The sequence below is a fragment of the Anguilla anguilla genome, chromosome 3 (assembly GCF_013347855.1).
Source record: "Anguilla anguilla isolate fAngAng1 chromosome 3, fAngAng1.pri, whole genome shotgun sequence".
In the NCBI taxonomy this organism is placed as follows: Eukaryota; Metazoa; Chordata; class Actinopteri; order Anguilliformes; family Anguillidae; genus Anguilla; species Anguilla anguilla.
Genome location: NC_049203.1, coordinates 31,313,668 through 31,335,603, shown reverse-complemented (window position 1 = coordinate 31,335,603; position 21,936 = coordinate 31,313,668). Strand labels below are relative to the sequence as shown.

Below are 21,936 nucleotides of genomic sequence, written 5' to 3'. Positions count from 1 at the left end.
TATTGTCCATTATGTCATGGATGGGGGGTGTAGTTGCAGATGAGACTGCAGGGAGGGGTGTGTGTTAAATGAATGATCAGAGCGACAATGCTGGCGCTGCGAAACTCCATATTCGGCATAGTTGTCGTGTATCATCTACTAAGGAAATTAAAACAACGCATTTCTGTTTATAACTCATACTTTGGTTACAGTAGCACTGAATGTCTGATTTTAGTAATCTCGGCGCGCTGGCGTGCCAACCACTAGGGGCTTTGCGCTAAGAGGTAAATTATGGTTTTGCCTGTGCATATATCATCTTTCTTATCTCATCAATTTTTGGGAGCCAGCGTGGGTCAGACAACCGTGCCTCAAGGCCATGAGGGCAAGATGACCTATGGCCTGATGGCTGGTGCCTGAATGTCAGGAGGGGTAGAGAGGGGCAACCTGTTGAGGTTCAGCAGGGAGCACTGCCCAGGGAGAGGGGTGATTGCCAAGGAAGTGTGTGATAATTGGTGGGCATGTTCTATGGGTATGACCTCATATATTGGGTTTCAGCCAACTGTTGGCCATAAAGGCGAATGTATTATGAAACTTTATATTATGTATTATGAGACTGCCCTTGTGATGCTCTCCCTGACCAAACTGATAAATAAATTGTCACTTATTGGACCTGCTGTTGCTGGCACATCTTTGGAGTTTCTGAAGTCTGTTGCTGGGGTGTTGGTCACATCATACTGTCACACGCCAGAGAGAGAGAGCGCACCCACACCAACACACAAAAAATGAATAAATACTGTCACCCTTCCCCCATCACAAGTTCTGGGAAAAACAATGAACTAAAACAACACACTAAAACAACAAAGACAAAAGGAAGTAAAACCCAACGACAGCTCTTCAGCTTGCCGCTCGTATCCGATGGATAAGTCTCTGTCTTTCATATGCAGAGACAAAAGGAAACTCAAACACCCACTCTCTCAATGAGTGCTCCCGGTCTCGCCCCCATACTGTGGAGAGAAACACACCTCTAAGCACCTAGGCTGATTAGTTAACGCAACCCAGGTGTGTGTGCTCTCTCTACCAGCCGCCATTCCAAGACCAATTCGCTTTTCTAGCGGAGCGAATGCTACATATACATTTTCAAAAATAATTTTGCATTGCGTTCATTTTTCAGAGTTTACTACATATCTATAGAATATGTTATAATCTTGGACTATATTAATACTCACTCAGGCTACCCCAGATCTAAAAGTGCATTTTAATAGGTATTCACTTTCATAGCATTGCTTAACAGTTATAGGTGGCTGATGTTTCGATGGTTTATTCAGCCCCTCCTTACCTACGAGGGTCTGGTCGGTGGCCTGGGGGAATCGACTCTCCTCATCCAGCAGGGAAAGTAGGCCCATGGGCTTCTGTAGGAACATGTCAAGGATGGGACGGTTGTCCTCATATTCCACAAGGCTGGCATCCACCCCCTCACTCTGGTACTCAATCTGAGCAAAAATCAGAGAATAAACAAACTCAGAGATAATGATAATGTAAAGTAACCCAGTTAAGCTGGTAAAGCAATTTAGGGCTAAATAAGACTGCCTTAAAACAATGCCTTAAAACAATATTGACACTGTGCCCCAGAATACTGCCATGGTTTGGTTGAGACTTTGTGCACATACACAGAGTTGGTGTACTTCATTAGAAATTCATTTTCATTCATTGTGCACAAGGTTTGTGGATGTTTGTGAGTAACTGTCATTATATGTGGAATCAGACATTGCTGAATGAGTTACTGAATGTAAATTTTGGCTCTTTGAATGCCACAAAAACTTTGGGATTTTTTGTATCATGGTGAGCTGCAGCATATATCTGGAAAATGTGTCTCAGTGAAACTATCTTGATGGATAGATATAAGGAATCCAACAATTGATCAGCTACCGATCATTATTGGCCGATAATACTGAAATAGGCCAGTTGTATCGGCCCGAGGGTGAGCTCCAATTATGTCCTGTTAATCAAAAGGTAGTCTATTGTTTATTTGTAATTCATGAGGCGGTTTTCATTTGCCTGTCAGATAAAAAAACAGCAATTTGTTTATCCATATTCAGTGTTTCCCCTATAATTGTACAGACCTGGGGGGCTGTCAGGCAACAAAATGCTTTTTTTTAAATGCCGAAAGTAACACCAACTATCTATTCATTTGGAAATAAATAATAATTTGGCTTGGGAGCCTCTGCAGGGTGCTGTTCCGAAAAATGAGACAACCTCTGTGTTGTTGCCTGGGAAGCTTGACGTGATAAGAGTGTCGCTGCAGTGTTCTATCGATGAACTTACAAGATCTTGTTCTTATAAAGCTCATTGTGTTCTATGCTTCTATCAGTATCACTGTAGTCAATCCCTTCATTTTACTTATCCCTGCTGGGTGAAGTGAAAGTAAGTTTCTGATATTTAATATTTTCTTGTGGAATCGCAATCTCACTGTAAGTCTCTGCACTGTCAACCTAATGTCATCGCATTATGTCAGTATGGTAGAGAATGTTGTCGTAAAATTTCTTCTTACAGTGAAGAATCCCTGACTTGCTTACATCCCTGACTTGTTTACATTCTGCAAGAAAATCTATTGCTGTTACCTCATAGCACTTTCGGCACAAGCAACGCTGGAAGGTTTGATCTAAATGCAGTGGCAGCAGATACAGCAGCCTGTTACCTATAGGTATTTCTGAAATTTTCTTGTGCTGCCGTAGTAACACATTTCCTACGCTTGCAGGTCAGCCACTCTTCATGGTAAGAAGAAATTTTAGGACAGCACTTCCAGAATTCAATAATGCTGCGACGGTAACAGATTTTGCTTGCATTCACCCCTGTCCAGAATGTAAACTAGTCATGCATTATTCACAGTAAAAATAAATTTTATAACAATGTGAGCATGGCCTAAATGAGAAAAAACTTGTGGGGGACAGACAACCAAGTATTAAATGATTTTCTTTTATGTTCATGATGTTCTAATATTTTGTAAAGGTTATAAAATGTTAACATTAATGCACAAGAATGCACCAATATGAAATCTGATATTTCCATGTTTGGTTCATCCCTAATAGATAGCACTCTTGGTAAGTGGAAACATAGCTTTATTCCATTTTTAGCTGAGAGCACTTACATTTACTATACTGTATGAACCATATGACTTAAATTATCAACCAAGCTCCATTTTTGAAATCACATCACATCAAATTCATAACAAATAGTGCCACTTATTAATTCATAATTTATATCAATCTGCAGGAGTTATTTTCAACTAACGGATTTTAGGAGCTTTATGTTTAAATCATTGACCAGTAATAATCATCCTTATTAATGGATAGGAACTTAAAATGAAAATCCTTTCTCTCCTATGATACTTCATTACAGTGAAATCACTACATATTATTCAGTGGCAACGTTGTAAGTGCTAACTCAAAATTTTGATTGGCTAACACTTGTGAGGACACAATTTAAAATTCCATGTGCACATTCCAGGTCAATTAAACATGATCTGGCTTATTTTTAAAAGTGTCCATCAGATTGATACTACATAAGCTGTATCTTAGTAATGACTGGTTTCTTTTCAAAATTTAGACGTATTTACTTAAAGGTAATGTATGAAAAAAAAATTTAATGCCAAATTTATTTATTTACCGAAAAAGTTAACTCCTTCACGCAAGCCCCTTAGTGGGTTGAAACAACAAACTCTCAGATCTAGCTTTATTAGTAGATGATGCACGACAACTGTCAAATACGAAATTTCTAAGCGCCACCATTGTCGCATAGGTCATCCATTTAATAAGCACCCCCTCCCTGCAGTCTCATCTGCAATTACACCTACAAGCATGATACACTGGACAATAGTGTCTATCTGGGCATTCATAAAAAAATATTTCACCACCAAAAATTTGGATTCCATCATAGCAACAAGATAAACCCAACAATAGTGCTAAGATTTACAAATACGCCAGTGAAAAATACTGCTCATTGAATAACGAAATAAGTCAAATTTTTCTGAAATTATACCATGTCATTCGACTATCTATAGCTAATAGTGACTAAATCTGGAAAGAAATATACCTATCATCTTACCATATTTTACACAGAAACATGCCCCCTTTCAAGATTCAGTGGTCATTTATTGTCTTGAACAATCCATTTGAGAAATAAACATGCAAATAGAAAGCGGGGGTAGGTATATAGAACAGCCATGCACAAAACACCACCCACAATTTAGACTAAGGTAAATCTGTCCAGTTCTTTCTGGTTTGAATGATACCTCCTCTTTTATCCAGTAAAGGACAGTACAAGCTTTCCAATGGTGTATCACATGTCTCATTTTAATTTCTTTAGAAGGACGCAGACCTGTGTGTAACAGCTTTAAATTTTAATTAATCACAGCATTGTGCAGTCAACCATAACATTACACAGTAAAATACCAGCACTCGTTTTGACGTAATTTCTTCCTTTGGTTTTTGAAAGATTTTACTAGTTTTTTCCAACTCATCAGCATGGCTAAAGAAAATTCTGTAGGGAGCGCTCATAAAGATGTATGTATTACTGTTTGTGTTCAATTATTTATGTTGTGTCATATTTTTAATATTGTAATATTCTCATTGGTCGTAAGAGACAACTACTAGCCGTTACTAATAATGCTCAAAAATTTTGTATTGGGGGCTAACTAACAGGCCTAGGTGTTTGTATAGTGGCACTGTTGCCGTACATTGGACAGTGTCAGCAGCTCATAGTGTAGTAGCTTGGAGTGGTCTGCTTTGTTAGAATTAATATAACCCACAAAAAATTGGGTGTTTTTCTATGAAATTGGGTGTTATGTTTACCGGTTTACCATGAAGCTAGAATATCGGCAGCATTTTTATGATGCTGGAGTATTATTTTATTGTGAACTTATTGTACATAATGTGCAGTAATATTATCTCCATTAGCTTGACAGACATGTAATCCACCATTTGACCGTTCTCAGCCACTGGAAGTTTCAAAGCGCTCAGCCAGCATAGCTCAGTGCTCACCACTAACATTCCCATAATAACCAAATGTGTCCCCCCAAAAAGGTCTCAAAATATTGAGTTAATGTGTCATCATAATGCGTATTAGGAGATGGTGAATTTCCCTACAACCTTAAAAATATGTGTTGCATTGTAAATTGACCATCCCTTAGTTCCTCCCTGATCATTAATTAAATATGCATAGGTCAGGCACAGAAGGGGTGTCCATCTCTCCCCCCTCCCATCTTTCATGAGATAAAATATGGGGCTTTATTTTTGTCAGCAGTTAGTTAGGGCAACTTGGCAAGAAGAAGTTTGTAACTGTTAGTTGGAAGTGGGCATCTGAGTCCTGCATCTAGGTCTGGTGTTCTACATTTCTTTTGGTCATCCCTGCTGTCTTTTGGTTTTTGAATTTCATACTTGGCACAATCTTGGATTACTTTTATCTGTGGTTTGATTATTTTCTTTCATTCCTTTCTTATGTGACTATGAATATTTGTTATTCTTTAAAGGTAGCTGAACCTCATCTTTAGATTAGATGTGAATATTTGTCGTAATGAAATTTTATAAAAAAATTAATCATGTTATAGTTGTACCTTTTGATAAAGGTTGATCCAAGTTTGCTCTGTCTATCAATTAATTCAGCGATTGAACTGGTAATTGATATCTTTGCTAATAATTACCAAATTAAATCAAATAAACATATTTTATGTAGGATAAGTGCGGTGTTTTAACTGCTGATGCACTTGTGTTCAGTATTCAGAGGACCGGACATTAAACGAGGGTGTTAATGATTAAAACTGCTGGATTCATAAAATTAAACATATTTCAATTATTCCTCACTTTGCTGACAGACTATAGTTGTCACTTAGGCACTGGTATTCAAACTCGGTCCAGTGTATGCTGGTTTTGTTGTAGCCACAATGGCAATCGCTGGCCAAAATCTGGCCAATCCTTGCCTATTTATGTACGGTTCTATTTAAGGCTTTATAACTTCAGATGTGAGCATCACAGAGACTTGGAAAATTACTTAAATGAAGCAAGACAATTGCACCACTTACAACACTAAATTAGATTATTTCTACCTAAATTATGAATATAAACTAAAGTGCCACACATACAAAAAAAATCTTTGGAGAAAATGAAAAAAAAACAAAAAAACAAAGTCCCCACTAATTCAAGTACTGAGAGCTACATATGTAAAAACTATACATTTCTTGGATTATACACACCTTGAACACAAGTGCAAAATCTGACGGTGACACGCATAACTACTAAAGATCTATGAAGTGAAATGTAAACAGTGTACCCTGGTGTCATTTAGTCTCCAAATCTATCCAAAATATCTCAATTGTGCATTGATGTAAATCATAAAATAATCATATATTTCACTAAAAAAATCAACTGTTTTCACTCCTGAAACTCACTTCTGCATATTTTTATGTGAGAATTACTATCTTTTCATCAGTATAGGGGTCTAAGGGTCCACAAACCTATCCAAATGTTGTCCAAAACTGAATAAAATGCTTTTTGTCCATTATAAAAAATAGGATTTGTCCCTTATGACGGTTTATGATGAAAACATTGATATCACACTGAAAAATAATGCAAAAACACTGACACTTTATGATATACACACCTTATTATGTATGAATCATTCATTTACTCTTTTGTTTTTTCTGTATTCTACAGTATGTAATCTTTTGTTGCATGGGGATGGAATGATATTTCTCTGTAGTGTGTTTTCCAAATGTTACTATGTATAATTATAAATAATATAATTAAACTATTCCCGAAGGGAAATTTTACATTCATCTAGCAATTAGCACACATTACATTTGAATGTGTATTTTCCATGCCATGAGTGACAGCCCATGGAGATACGAATATTTCGCATTATGTACAATAAGACTACAATGAAATAACAGTCCACCCTCACGAAAACACCGCCAATGTTCTAGCTTCATGGCAAATGGGTGCTTTTAACATTATACATGACGGAGCCACCCATTGTATGAACGCTTACACTACAGTATGTCAATGCCTGCATCAGTGAATAGCACAAACCTCATGAAAGACAGTTCCATTGTGAGTGGTATGAATTCTAAAGCAGGCCACCATGAGGTACTACGCCAATAGTAACCAACCCTTTTCCCTGGAGATCTACCATAATGTAGGTTTTCACTCCAACCATAACAATGTACACCTCATTCAACAGCAAAACGGCTGCTAATTAGTAGAGTCAGGTGCTTTTTAGTAGAGTCATTTCAAATTATGGTTGAAACCTACAGGATGGTAGATCTACAGGAACAGGGTTGGTTACCACTACACTATGCTAGCAATGCCTTAAGTATGCATAATATACCTCTATACTAACAGCTGTTGACTAGCCCCCAGTACAAATATGCTCAGCATTATTAGCAAAGGCTAACATTGAGTTGTCCATGTATGACCGATGCAAATATAGCAATATCAAAAATATGACACCAGGTAATGGTGGAGTGAAAATATGAATTATTTAAATATTACAAGCAGTAATACATAAATCTTAACCATGTTCACATGTATCCTCAATCGACTTCATGCTTCCAGATTCAGAAAAGCCTCTGCATCTTCACTTCTTACCCATTCCCCAAATCCATCTCACCAAGATAAGAATTTGCTTTAGCCATGCTGATGAGTAGGTCAAATCAGTAAAATCAAAGGAAAACGATTGGGATGTCCCGATCTGAACCATGGATCCGTGTCGGCTCTCGATACCACCATATTTTGTCGACTGGGTATCGGCTAGGACACGCCTGATCTGAATCTGATCCTGTCTGACACTACAACATTTAATATGCATATTAACTTTTGCATGTAGCAAAGTTTCACCTCCGTACTTGCTGACTGTTTATGGCAATTGCCTGAATGAACTCTAACTCCCTTGAACAAGCACTATCCATTAGCCTCCACAAACAATCCTGTTGTTTATAAAAGGAGTTGGCATCTGCTATAATGTCAGCTTTGTGGAACGTATAGAAAGTCCAAAAGCAGCCCTACGGCCACTTGCAACATTTGCAATGCCAGTGTCTCAAGGAGCGACATTAACCCCTTAGCGCACGTGCCAAATCTTGCCAATCCTTGCCCATTTAGGGGGTACCCTATTTAAAGCCTTATAACTCCAGATGTGAACACCACAGAGACTTGAAAAATGGCTTAAATGAAGCAGGGCATTTGTACAATTTACAATACTAATGCAGATTAGTTTATATTCATAATTTTGGAAGAAATAAAGTGCCACAAATGCAATTGTCTAGACAAAAAAATCTAAAATGAATTTGCACTTTTTTAGTTTGCAATGAAATACTGAGAGATTGCATATATACAGCAGGTTAAACTGTGTTAACACGTGTTAAACATGTGCTGGATCAAAAACTTCTTGACCACAAGTTCATAAAATCTAAGGGTGGATATGTAGAAGCAAAAACTAAGCAGTGTACCCGGCGTCTCCCAATCTATCCAAAATGTCTAAATTATGCATTGCTGTAAATCAAAACATATTCACGTATTTCACTGCAAATCAACAGTTTTGTCTCAAGAAACTCACTGTTGCATCATTTCCAAGTGGGAATTACAAGCTTTGAAATATCCACATTATATAATACCACTAACCTATTTAAAGACACTCAATTTCAAAAATAAAGTATATAACCGAAGTATTTTGAGCAGTAATACTTACATAGCAATGATGAAGTCTTATCTGTTTTCAATGGATAGAGGCAGAGACAGGAAGTCAATGATATAGTTCTATCCGCTCCTGTCTTACACCAGAAAACGATGTCAGCTAGGTCTATCAGCAAACATATGGCTTAGCTATGCTCAGAAGTCCTCAATAATAATAGTATTTTCCAAGAAATTCTGAAAAATCTGACGTTTCGTTAGCAGCGTCTATGTTTTACTGCTACCACAGAGTGAATGCGTAATTGAATGCGATGATAAGAAAATTTCCGGATACGCTGACCTATAAAATGCTATTCCAAAAGCAGAATTAGACATGTTATATATAGTTAGAAAGCTTATACTCTCACCTACTAAATAAATGAATTGTCAATCAAGCCAGACTGTACTAAAAAGGGCGACAAGGCCGTAAACAACACGTGTGGTATTACGCACAGCTGTTTTGGAAGATACCCAGGCATCACAGATGCGCCTGTATTTCACAAAGGGATTGTCCAAGACAATGTATGACCACTCAGTCTCAAAAGGGACATCTCTACGCATAAAACCAACGGTAAGGTTGTATATTTATTCAATATTTAGTCCCAGATATTGACTGTAGAATGACATAGTATCATTTTAAAAAACTTTTTCTCGTTTATTTCGTTATTCAGTGAGCAGCGTTTTCACTGCTGTATTGGCATATCTTAGGGCTATTGTCGGGTTTATCTTGTTGCTTTGACGGAGTACGATTTTTTAGTGGTGAAAGAATATTTTTATGAATGCCAAGATAGACAATATTGTCCATTATGTCATGTGTGGGGGGTGTAGTTGTAGATGAGACTGCAGGGAGGGAGGCATGAATGACCAGAGCGACAATGGTGGTGCTGCGAAACTCTGTATTCAGCATAGTTGTAATGTATCCTCAGATAAATATTGCCAAGACAAAAGACATGGTCATCACAAACCCCAGTCCACACCATACAGTCCAAAACCCCACATGCATCAATAACGAAACTGTTGAACTGGTTAACTTCTTCAAATATCTCGGACTCACTCTGGACAATAAACTCAGTTTTGATCAACACACCACTGACATCCATAAACGCAGCCAGCAAAGACTTTCAGTCATACGGAAACTAAGAGCACTTTCTGTTGCACCTCACCTTCTGTCACTACTGTACAAAAGCATCATCCACCCCATCTTACTCTACTGCTCACCCTGTTTCTTCACCATGTTAACTGCCACAAACAGGAACAAACTCACCCGCATCACACATAACGCCTCAAAAATCATTGGACTTCCCACCCAAAACCTCTCAGAGCTCAACAACAGAGCCCTTACACACAGAGCACTCACCATAGCGCACGACCCCACACACCCCCTCAATCCACTATTCTCACTCCTTCCATATGGCCGCAGGGACAGGTCTCTGACCTGGAAACGGGCACATTTTAAAAAGAGTTTTGTCCCTTCTGCTATCGAGGTGCTGAACAAACTGCCACACTGAGTGTCAAGTGTATTATATGTATGTATCTAGTATTTATTACTGTATGTATCTGTATTTATTATGTGTGTGTTATATGTATATACTGTACTGTATGTATCTATGTATTTATGTATCTATGTATTTATGTGAGGCTGCAAGGCAAACTGTGAAAACAAATTTCCCCTTGGGGACAATAAATATTGTATTGTATTGTATTGTATTGTCTACTTATGAAACTAAAACAACGCGTTTCTGTTTTTAACTTGTACTTTGGTTGCAGTAGCACTGAATGTCTGAGTTCAGTAATCTTGGCACGCCAGCCTGCCGACCACTAGGGGCTTTGCGCTAAGAGGTTAACACTGCTTCTTACAATACAACAAATTTGACAAAGCACCTAAAGAAACACAACTGAAAAGAGTATGCCAACTTTTCACTGTTGTTAATTTTATCTTTTATGGAATGTTCAAGCCGGAATGATAATGCTTATACACCACTTCAAAGAAGGGGTGGGCCTTATTTTTAGGTTGGCTTTCACAACTGGTATGAATTCACACAGCAGTATGTGTTTTTGCAGTACCATTATCAATGGTATTTTATTGTTTTTCATCCTATAAATTAAAATAAATATATTCCGGTTCCGGTGGCATGGAATGAATGAGATTGCATCCGAATGATCCGTATTTATTGAATTAAGTTATTAAGTTATTCTTCACTTTCTCTACAAATATTGGAATGTTAAATCAAGGTGCACGGGAAAAAGGGAGTATCACTTTGTGTTTTATAAAGCAATGCAAAAAGCAACGCAACGCGATGCCGGCAAAATCTCCAAACAAACAATGTGTAACACTGAACTGGCAACTACACTGCACAAAATTGTTCGCGAAGAAATATCTGAAGCGTTTGAAACAAAGTTGCAACCTGTGAATGAGCTAATCGCAAGTCTAAAATCAAAAGTGGAGAAATGTGAGGGGAGTTTGGTAACTCTTGAATCCTTTGCTAATGATTCAGCCAAAAGGCTCTCACAACTCGAAATCGATCAGGAGACTCTACGGAATGAGAATGAAACCCTGTGATTAAAATTGGATCAGCTCGAGAACCACTCCTGTAAATGCAACATCTAAGTTCTGGGTCTGGAGAACAACATTGAGGCGGGTAACCCAACTAACTTTATTAATAACTTTCTCTGTGAGCTGCTTGGGAAGGAGAAATTGGGTCCCATGCCACCAGCAGTTACTGCTCACCGTACTGGCCCGCCATACAAGACCTCTCGCTGCATGATTGTGCGACTCTACAGCTCTGAGCTGAAAATGACAATTATCCGTTTAGCAGCAAGACATGCTGTCATGGTTCTGTATTTTCTGTTTCTGTTTTTCCCCTTTTGGCCGCCAGATGGCAGCACTTCAGTTTTGTGTTTCAGTTCGTTCTCCCACCCTGTGTTAATTGTATTATTGGTTTTAATTATTCTATCATTGCTTCAACCTGTGCCTTGTTATCCCCTCCTTTTCTGGTTTGATTGTTCTTTGAGTTCATCTGTGTCTTGTTACCCCTGTCTGTTTAAGTTCTTTGTCCCCTTGACTCGGGTGCTGGGTCCTTGTGTTCGTTTCTGAATGTATGTATTCTGCCCGCTTCGGTCCTGCTTGTGTGTTGTGTGTTTCTGTGTTTGTTTCTGACTATATGTATCTGCCCGCTTTGGTCCTGCTTGCGTTTCGTTTGTATTTCTGACCTGCCTGTGTTCCGCCCTGCTTGTGGGGTGGTATAGGGTCTTCTCTGTTTTGTCTTTCTTTGTGTGCAAATATAAAGTCAGGGCTCACTTTAAAGTTGTTGAGTTGAGTTGAGTGTCTTCAATCTGTACCTTTACTGTTTGCAAATAGATTCCCTTCTTGTAAACATTATAGGTCTAAAACCCTATGGCTAGTTTGAATATTTTTTGTTGAAACTTGAAGGGCCTTAACTGTCCTAATAAAAGAGCAGCCTGCTTAGACTTACTAGCAAGAAATAAGATTGATTTAGCTATGTTCCAGGAGACACATCTGCTTAGAAAGGATGTTAGTAGATTGGAAAACCACCTCTATAAAGTGTGTGCTTCCTCTTCTGCTTTAAATAAAACAAAAGGGGTAATAATACACGTAAAACACTTCAGATAACCATTATTGGGAGTGATGAAGCTGGTAGAGTCACGTTTATTAAGTGTATATATAACGGAAGGAAAGTTGCATTCGTCAACATATATGCACCAAACACATATGAAGATCCTTTTTTTACTCGGCTGAATAAGGTATTGGCCAAACTCTCTGATTTTGAATTAGTAGCCTAATCGGTTCTGATATGAATGCCATACTAGATCAAAAATCGGACAAATCAAGCAAATCTCACTCTAACATACAAACAACTAAAGCATTAAAGCATCTACTTTCTGATTTTAATCGTAGGGATGTTTGGTGGGCACACAATCCCACATCTAAGGAGTATACTTTTTATTCAGATAGACATAAATCCTTTTCAAGGATAGATTTCATATTAATGTCTGCATCCCTTATGTCTTTGGTTCAAAACATAGAGATAAAGCACATGAGCCGAACAGACCATCATGCATATAACTGTCAACTGTTGATTACTCATTTACCTAAAAGAGCCACTAGGTGGTGGTTTAATTTACCTTTATTACAAAATCAAGATTTCTGTGATCATTTTCAACTGGAACTAGCAGAATTTTTAAAGATTAACAGACAGTCAGTGTATGATGTTAGGTATCTCTGGGACTCAATAAAAGGCTTTATAAGAAATAATGCAACTTCATACTCCTCTAGATTGAATAAAGAGCAACGAAGAATACATGAATTAGAAACTTCAATATCTGACCTAGAAAATAGCAAATAAATCACTCTGAACGAATAGCAAAGTCTTTAACTAAAATAAAAATAGAGCTTAATTTGTTACTAACACAGAGAGTCGAATTTGTCATACATACACAAGATTTTTTAAACTTCTATAGACAGCTGTACACTTCAGATAACAATTACTCAGCATCAGATAGGGACAATTATCTTGAGAAACTGAATCTGACTTCACTATCAACAGAGGAAGCTTCTATATTAGGGGCCCCTTTATCTCTTGATGAACTTGAACAATCTTTAGCAAATATCAATAAGGGTAAGTCACCTGGAAGTGATGGCATTCATCTGGAGGTCTATTTCAAATTTTGGACCCTTTTAGGACTACCACTGTTGGAGATGTTTAATACAGCTATTCAGAAAGGATCTTTTGGAAGAGATGCAAATACAGCCCTAATAACACTTCTTTTAAAAAAGGACAAGTATCCAACCAATTGTGTTAACTACCGCCCCCTGTCTTTATTGAATGCGGATATTAAATTATTTTCAAAGACACTTTCAAGCCGTCTGGAGAACTACTTGCCTAAATTGATTCATCCAGACCAAACTGGATTTGTCAAAAACCGCTTATCAGCTGACAATTTACGTCGTCTATTACATATTCTGGATGCTTCCGATAATCTGGCATCATCAGCAATACTGTCAGTTGATGCAGAAAAGGCCTTCAACCGACTTGAGTGGCCTTTTTTATGGTCCGTATTGAATCATATGGGCTTGGGGTCAAATTTTATTAACATGGTAAAAACCATTTATGCGAACCCTTCAGCCAGTGTAGTCACAGGTAACATACACTCTCCTCCCTTTGAAATAAGCAGAAGCAGTCGTCAATGAGATCCAATCTCATCAATGTTATTTATTTTATAAAGCCATTGGCACAGTCCATTAGGTTATCTCCAAGTATTATACCAATTAAAATAAAATCTACCCAGCACCATATATCCTTATTTGCTGATGACTGTTCTTCTGTTTTTTTCTAATATAAAGCACTCTCTTCCATAGATCCTCAATATCTTTGAACAGTTTAGCTATGTTTCTAGTTAAAAAATAAACTGGACTAAGTCCTCTCTATTACCTTTGAACCCTATAAGTAAAGACAAATGTGCAGATTTTAATATTCCGGTAGTCTCTCACTTTAAATACTTAGGAATAAATGTATTTGCATCTTTAGAAAAAACAATCTCTAAGAACTATAGTAGTACTCTTAACATGATCAGACGTGATTTGGAAAGATGGCATAATTTACCCATTTTCCTATCAGGCAGAATCTCAATAATCAACATAAACGTGCTTCCTAGAGTACATTTCTGTAGTTATATGTTACCTCTAGCACTCCCTCCGAGATTGGGACAAAATACATGGTATTATTACTAGGTTTTTATGGAGGGGCAGACGCTCAAAAATAAAACTGGTCAACCTACAAAGAAGGAGTTAGGGAGCTATCAGTACCCAAGTTTAAGTTGTATTTCCAGGCTTCGTCCCTTAATAAATTGGTTTAATGGCAATACTTCAACTCCATAGCTCAATATCGATAGGAATTTGGTGGCCCCAGTTCCATTGAATAACATTTTGTTTACAGGTCTTTCTGTTAGAAAATGTAGACTGAAGCATGGTCTAATAATAGCTTATGCAATTCAAAATTAGCAGAAAATAGAAAAGATATATAATTGAAAATCTAAATGGCATGTTAACACACCAATATTTTATAATAGCTTATTAAAGTCTGGAAGACAATATTTTATCTCATCTCAATGGTATAATCAATCAATCAAATTTTATTTATATAGCGTATTTTACAACAGTTGTCACAATACGCTTTACAGACAACCCTAGCCTAAACCCCCACAGGAGCAAGCCTAAGGCAACAGTGGCAAGGAAAAACTCCCTGTGGTAGATGGGGAGAAACCTTGGAAGGAACCAGGCTCAAGGGGGAAACCCATCCTCCTCTGGTCGGCTCAGGGTGCCGACTGGTGACCAGCATGTCAGCCAGTTTATGCACAAGATATGATATGTGATGTGGCTCAGATGATGGGTGGGGCCGGGTGGCGGTGATGGGGAACAGCAGGTGGCGGCAGATGTGGGCAGGGTGGAGGCAATGACGAAGGAGGGGCTGGACCGCAGAGGTGGGGGAGACCAGACGACTCTCAAAGCACTCTCGAGGGTTGGGGCAAGAGCCCCGCCGGCAGCGTGGGGAAGAGGGTGGAAACGGCAATTAGGGAATTTGCAATATAGCAGACAGTGAGTAAAGTGCCAGTGTTATGTATTGGGGGGGACCCCGCCAGGAGTAGAATACGGCTGCATATCTACTAGGACAGGGATGGAGAGCGCATGCAGTCATGCATGGGCTTCATAGGCTATACCCGCCTATCAAGAGCCAGCCCATGTAAAGTCGGTTCACAGCTGATTGACAGGTGACAGTAAGGAAAGGATTGCCACCTACAAAGCTCTATGACTACAGGCTTCTCGCACCCTGTCTCCAGACTACAACTGATTGTAAGCCTGAGCATAGAGGTGCGTTTTTAATCTAGATTTAAATATTGAGACTGTGTCTGACTCCTTTATAAAATTTGGAAGCTGGTTCCACAGTAGTGGGGCCCTGTAGGAGAAAGCCCTACCACCTTTTAGGTTCTTGGAAATTCTTGGGACTACCAAGTAGCCTGCATCTTGAGATCGGAGTGACCTTGTGGGCTTATAAGGTAGGAGCAGGTTCGATATGTACACAGGTGCACGTCCATGCAGAGCTTTAAAAGTCAGGAGCAAAACCTTGAAGTCTATCCTATGCTTAATGGGTAGCCAGTGAAGTGATGCTAGTACTGGTGTATTGTGCTCATACTTCTTAGTTCTGCTCAAGATACGAGCAGCTGCATTCTGCACAAGCTGGAGACTCTTTAACGAGTTATTAGGGCAGCCAGAAAGCAGGGCGTTACAGTAGTCTAACCTAGACGTAACAAACGCATGGATCAATTTTTCAGCATCCCCGACTGACAGGAAATGTCTAATTTTAGCTATGTTGCGCAGCTGAAAGAAGGCAATTCTGGATATGTTTTTATATGGGTGTCAAAAGATAGATTAGGATCAATGGTGACACCAAGGTCTTTAACGACCATATTAGGTTCAGCCAAACAACCATCACAGTTTAAGGTGAGAGTAGACAATTTCTCCCTTAATATTTTGGGACCTAAAACCAACATTTCAGTATTGTCTGAATTTAGGGGCAGAAAATTTGAAAGCATCCAAACCTTGATATCTACAATACAGGCCTCTAACCTTGAAAGCGGCAGTGCATCGCCAGGTTTCATTGAAATATAAATCTGGGTATCGTCCGCATAACAGGGGAACTCTAAGCCATGTGCCCGGATAATATTGCCAAGTGGTAGCATATATAGCGAGAAGAGTACTGGTCCTAGTACTGATCCTTGTGGAATATCATATTTCATTATTGAGGAGCTGGACTCTTTTAATTTGACAAACTGTTTCCTGTCACATAGGTATGATCCAAACCATGCGAGTGCCTGTCCATGAAGTCCAACACAGGCCTGGAGTCTGTCCAGAAGAATTCCATGGTCAATTGTATCAAAAGCTGCACTCAGGTCGAGGAACACAAGAACGGACACTGAGTTACGGTCGGCTGACAGTAGTAAATCATTTGTAACCTTGATAAGTGCGGTTTCTGTGCTGTGATGGGGTCTAATTCAGGTATATATAGCTTAGGAGACATTCTGAATGATACTGGTTTAAGAAGCTTTCAGAATTTGAGGGAAACATACAAATTGTCATCCAACTCCTATATTTACAATTACGTTCTGCTATACGGGCTGCAAGTATTTTGAGTGACAGGCAACCTATTACTCATCCAATAATGGATTTAATTAAGAAACTATCAGGATGAACTAAAGGATATGTCTCTTCAATTTATAACATATTGTTAGAACATACACATAAGACTGCCCTGAATCATCTATAGACTGGGCCAGAGTTTGGAAGAATGCTTCTTGTTCTTCACAAAATCCAAATCATAAACTAACAAACCTGAACTTCATATACCAAACTTATTTGACACCAAAGCGGTGTTTTATGATGAATATAACTACCTCTCCAAACTGTACCCAATGTGATTTGAATCAAATGGGGACATTTTTACATATCATGTGGGAGTGTCCATCAGTCAGAAGTTTCGGGGAACAAATAACAAAACGTCTCTCTGAAACACTCGGTTTAGAGATTGACTGCTCTCCAGAATGTATGCTCTTGAATGATGATTCTGGACAGAATTTTAACCATACTCAAAGACAGTTGTGGCTATCAGCATGTACTGTTGCTAAAAAGATGATGGCGGTTAGGTGGCCACCACCACACACTCTTTCTATTCATTAGTGGAATCACTCGTTAATAGAGATTTTATCTATGGAACTCTCTGTTGCTAGGATGAACGGGGCAGGCCAGGTTATGCTCAAGGCTAGGAAGGAGGCGCTCAACACAGCTAGAACCATGATATAAATTTTTATTTTGTTTCCTTATTTACTTTGCAATGTACTGTTAGGAAATAGCCTGCATGTATAGTGGAATTTAGAGAAAGACCCATGGGGATGGGGTAGGCCAGGGTTAAAGAGCGATCAAAGGTGCAGGTGTATGCTTTCTGTTACTTTTCTGTATCTTTTATTGTCTTAGTCATAATGCCATGGCTGTATTGTGACTAAAACATTAAGTGATTAATTTTTTTTTTTTTAAGTGTATATTTTATTTGTTACATGTTTTGTTTATTTACCTGTCTATCAATTCCCTGGTATACCTATATGTTATGCTATTGACAGAGGTTACTTGTTGATGTACACCTGCAAACCTTGTTGAAAATAAAATAAATAAAAAATTGGTCCAAAAGAAATATATATATTTTTTTAATATTCCATTCCGCAACAGTAGGCTGTGATTTTTGCAATATAAACTAAAGGTGAATTGTCTGGTTTGAATGAAACTCACCACATTTCATTAAAAAAAATAAAAAAATAAAAAAACATGACATGACTTTGCAAACAACATGCAGTTCATGGAAACACATAAGGGAAATGGGCCAAGGTGTGATTAAAGAAAAAAGACTAAACAAAGCCGATACACCATATGGCGCCGTTGACTTATTTATACGCTTAAAAACATTTGATAATCGTAGTTATATCGCCAAATCTAAAAACCTAGAAGCCTGGAATTTTACAAATTTTGATTGAATGATTTGTATATTAGTTTTACATTTTCTGGCTGCACATAGTTTTTTGTTTACTATCCCAGTGTTTACACTCCCAATAAAAATAGTGAGACTGGTTATTATTTTTTTTAATTTAATTATTTATTGCTCCTTATTTTTTTACAGTCACAGTAGGCTTTCACAATTTACTTTTGTAATTCGAATCAGAAAATTTAATCCCATCATACCGTCAATAATATGAAAAATATCATATGATATTTCGGCCATATTGCTCAGCTATACCTCAGAGTCTGTAGCCTGCCATTTCATAAGGGTGCATTTGTGGACCGTTAAAGAAAAAATGAATTACAGCCAGCTGTGTTGTGTACCTGTATTTAGACCTATTTATTCTCAAGCAGAATTATTTATTCTCTGTATTAATTTGTTTAAGCTTATCTTGCCTGCCCTGGAATTGTTTTTACCAATTTTAAGCTAAACTGGGTGTACTTATGTATAGGCTAGCCATTGAATAATTTTTAAAAGAAAAAATATTTGATCAGATCGATATCGCCTGACACTAAATGTTACTGTACTCGGATAGGATCAGGAGACAAAAAACCTGTTTCAGGACACTAGTTAACAACAATTATGCCTCAACGAGTGCTTGTAATGCGGTGATGAAGCAACCATTCATGCTGTTGCGCTTGGCTCTCAATTATTGTTCTAAGCTTCTAATGAGACCATACACTGTTGGAAAGACTTTTCTATCCTCTACTGGATAAAAAAAAAGTTGCAATCAAAACAGAATTTTTAAAAAGTAAACAGTAAACAGTGTGTTTTTATGTGTTTCCGTTTTAAGTGGTACACTCACTTTGTATTTGAGGGTTTATTTCTCAAGCAGATTGTTTAAGACAATAAATTACCACTTTTAATGGGAAACCTGTAACAGTCACAATGAGACATCACTCTATGATAACTATGGTTACAGAAAATAACAATCAACTTGCCAGAAAGATAAACTATGAAAATATTAGCTAGCTCTCATAGATGACAGATTTATTTTGCCATCCAAATAAATAATAATACATTTAAGAATGGCAATGACAACCGCTGGTGGGGGGCCACACGACCATGTTCATCTAAGGTAAATAACGTTATTTTCGTAATGACGTTATTCGTCCCCTATCTCGGAACTAGCGGTATAAATTTTAAATGGAATGGCAAAAGAACATTTCATAACAATGTAATGTAAGAAGGATTTTACCAAGTGAACCCCCCCCCCACCCCCCACCCCTCAGACAGATTTGCTTAGGGCCACCAACATCCTAGGGCCAACCCTGATGACATTTGTTTAACTTTAAATTACATAACACGGTCTAAAAGCTTGTATTAAAAGCTATAGTTGCTGACAACTCTGATAATTTCTCCCACAAGACTGACTGAGAAAAGAAAACAGAACAACTGCTGAATTGTCCAATAAACCACAGTCATACAACACTGAAGCATCATTGTGAATGCCATGCCCCATTTTGGGGAAAATTTAACTTGCTCTTGCTGAAAACAACACTGAAATAAAACGACAACAAATGAAAACAAAGAAAAACTAAAAAATTGAAGAAAAGTTTTTGTGTTGTGAACAGCACAGCCAACGTATTGGAAAACTCTGAACTGCATGTTTGCCATTTCTGATTAAAGATCCCAAAAGAACAACTCCATAGCTACAGGCTGTGGGAGGCAGCTATGGAAAAGCTATGGGATTACACATCTGTGCACCCTTATGCCTGTGGAAAGCACTTTCTAACAGGAAAATAATACACAATGTAAATAATTAGGACTACAGTGTTCAACAATAACGTTGGGCCAGTGCCTGGTTATTTATTATGCTTAATCTGCCCTCATTAAATATAGCTAACATTAGAGAAACAGCTAGGCAGATTAAGCTAACTTCTGAGAAGCACCCAGAATGCATGCTTACTGATGATCACTGGTATACAATTTCAAATACAACACAACACCAGCTATTCTTTGTCTCAGGAATAAAACAACACAGAAATACACTTATCTTGACTGGTGTTCACCAACTGTTTAGCTTAATTCAAACAATAATGGAAAGCTGTTAATCATTAGCATATTGATTATTGAGCAAATACTGTTACAGTTGTAAGCTTTTGTTTCATAATATGTAAACATTTGGAGTCAAAAGTAATGTTACCTGATACTAGGGCATATGTACCTATGTATATTTTTATACATAGGCAAACAATGTTTTATATTCTGTATTTATTTCAGCTCGGTTAATGTAAGGCAAGCTGAACATGTCACTATAACTTGCATCCTAACTAAGGTAACAAGTGGTCATCATTAACATTGTTACAGTTTTAAGATTTTGTTTCAAAATATGTAATTATTTGGAGTCAAATGTAACATTAGCTTTACTAACTTATGATACGTGGGCATTTGAATATATTTGTAGTTTATGTATAGACGAACAACAAAAACACACCAAATAAAATGGAAAAGTTGAGTTAAATATGACTGCTCTAATCTAAGATTAAATAAATTTCCTTTTAAAGAAATGATTTGCTATATATATATACATATATATATATATATATATATATATAATAGTAGTGCCTGCAGCAAAGTACTATTGAAAGACAGAGCTGCCTTTTTTCATTACAAATCCCTCTCCTTCATCTGTCCTAATAGCCCTTATCCACAACTTTCTTTGCTGTTCATTCCACACAAATTAAAGGACAAACAGGGTAGTTTCCTCTTGGAGGTGGAGCAGCGAGGAACACACTGCAAGCTTTTTTTGCTTCTGAACCACAGTTTTGTGTTTCCGCAAAGTAGAACTACGCTACCAGCAGACAGTTATCATCATTTCCGGGTGACCTACCTGGAAATGTGAAATAGGCCTATGCCTCAGGATTGATTTGGTCTGAGGACTGTGCTTAAGCAGTGAGAGCCAGGTGTCTGCCAGCCAGTCACCTACTTCAACAGGAAGCCCTTTCTGAGTGAAACCAGGTACTTGAATATACAGAAGGAGTGTTTGATGGAAAACACAGGGATGTACTCCCTGAGGTGCTGTTTGTGCTTGAGACAGATCAGAGACCACTTGTTGGATAAGATGTGAAAGACTAATGCTCATATCCAGGGCTTGAAAACTGAATTTTTTCCTATTCATTCACTCTGAGCAGAATCAGAATTTTAATGTTTCTGTTCTTTTGTTCTGGACACAACATACTGTTCCTGAACCAGTTAGAAGGAAATTAAAAATGTTAATTTGGTTTCTTTTCTCCCACCCCATAAACATTGAAACCAGCTTAGTAGCCTATCTCAAAACCTACTTGTGACTGTGTTTCTGAAAACAATAATAAACATGGGTGAAGTGAATTCTATGAGTCATTCTATGAGATGCAAGTGGCTTTTGACAGCTGTATTAATCATGACTGCCTACATGGAGCCTCCCACCACCACCACCACCTGCCCAGTTTAGAAAAACAAACCGATCGATGATGAAAAACACAGTGGGCTGACAATGTCACACCAAATTAGCACTTGGCATGGCTTATACAGCACCATGACCAAATAACCATGTTAGAATAGCTTTGATATAGGAAATGGTGGGGAGAAATCCCATTGGAAGAGATGCAAATATCAAATTGCTCACAGCAGGACAAGCAAATAAA

General features: G+C 37.9%; 1 protein-coding gene across 1 annotated transcript in view; it reads right to left on the bottom strand.

Annotated features, from left to right (window-relative positions):
* The window catches only part of myo3b (myosin IIIB), a 358,080-nt gene that overhangs the window by 175,119 nt on the left and 161,025 nt on the right, over nt 1–21,936 (bottom strand). The window contains exon 13 of the mRNA XM_035410289.1: nt 1,316–1,469. Coding sequence (XP_035266180.1) covers nt 1,316–1,469 — 154 coding nt within the window. The remainder of the gene's footprint in view (nt 1–1,315; nt 1,470–21,936) is intronic.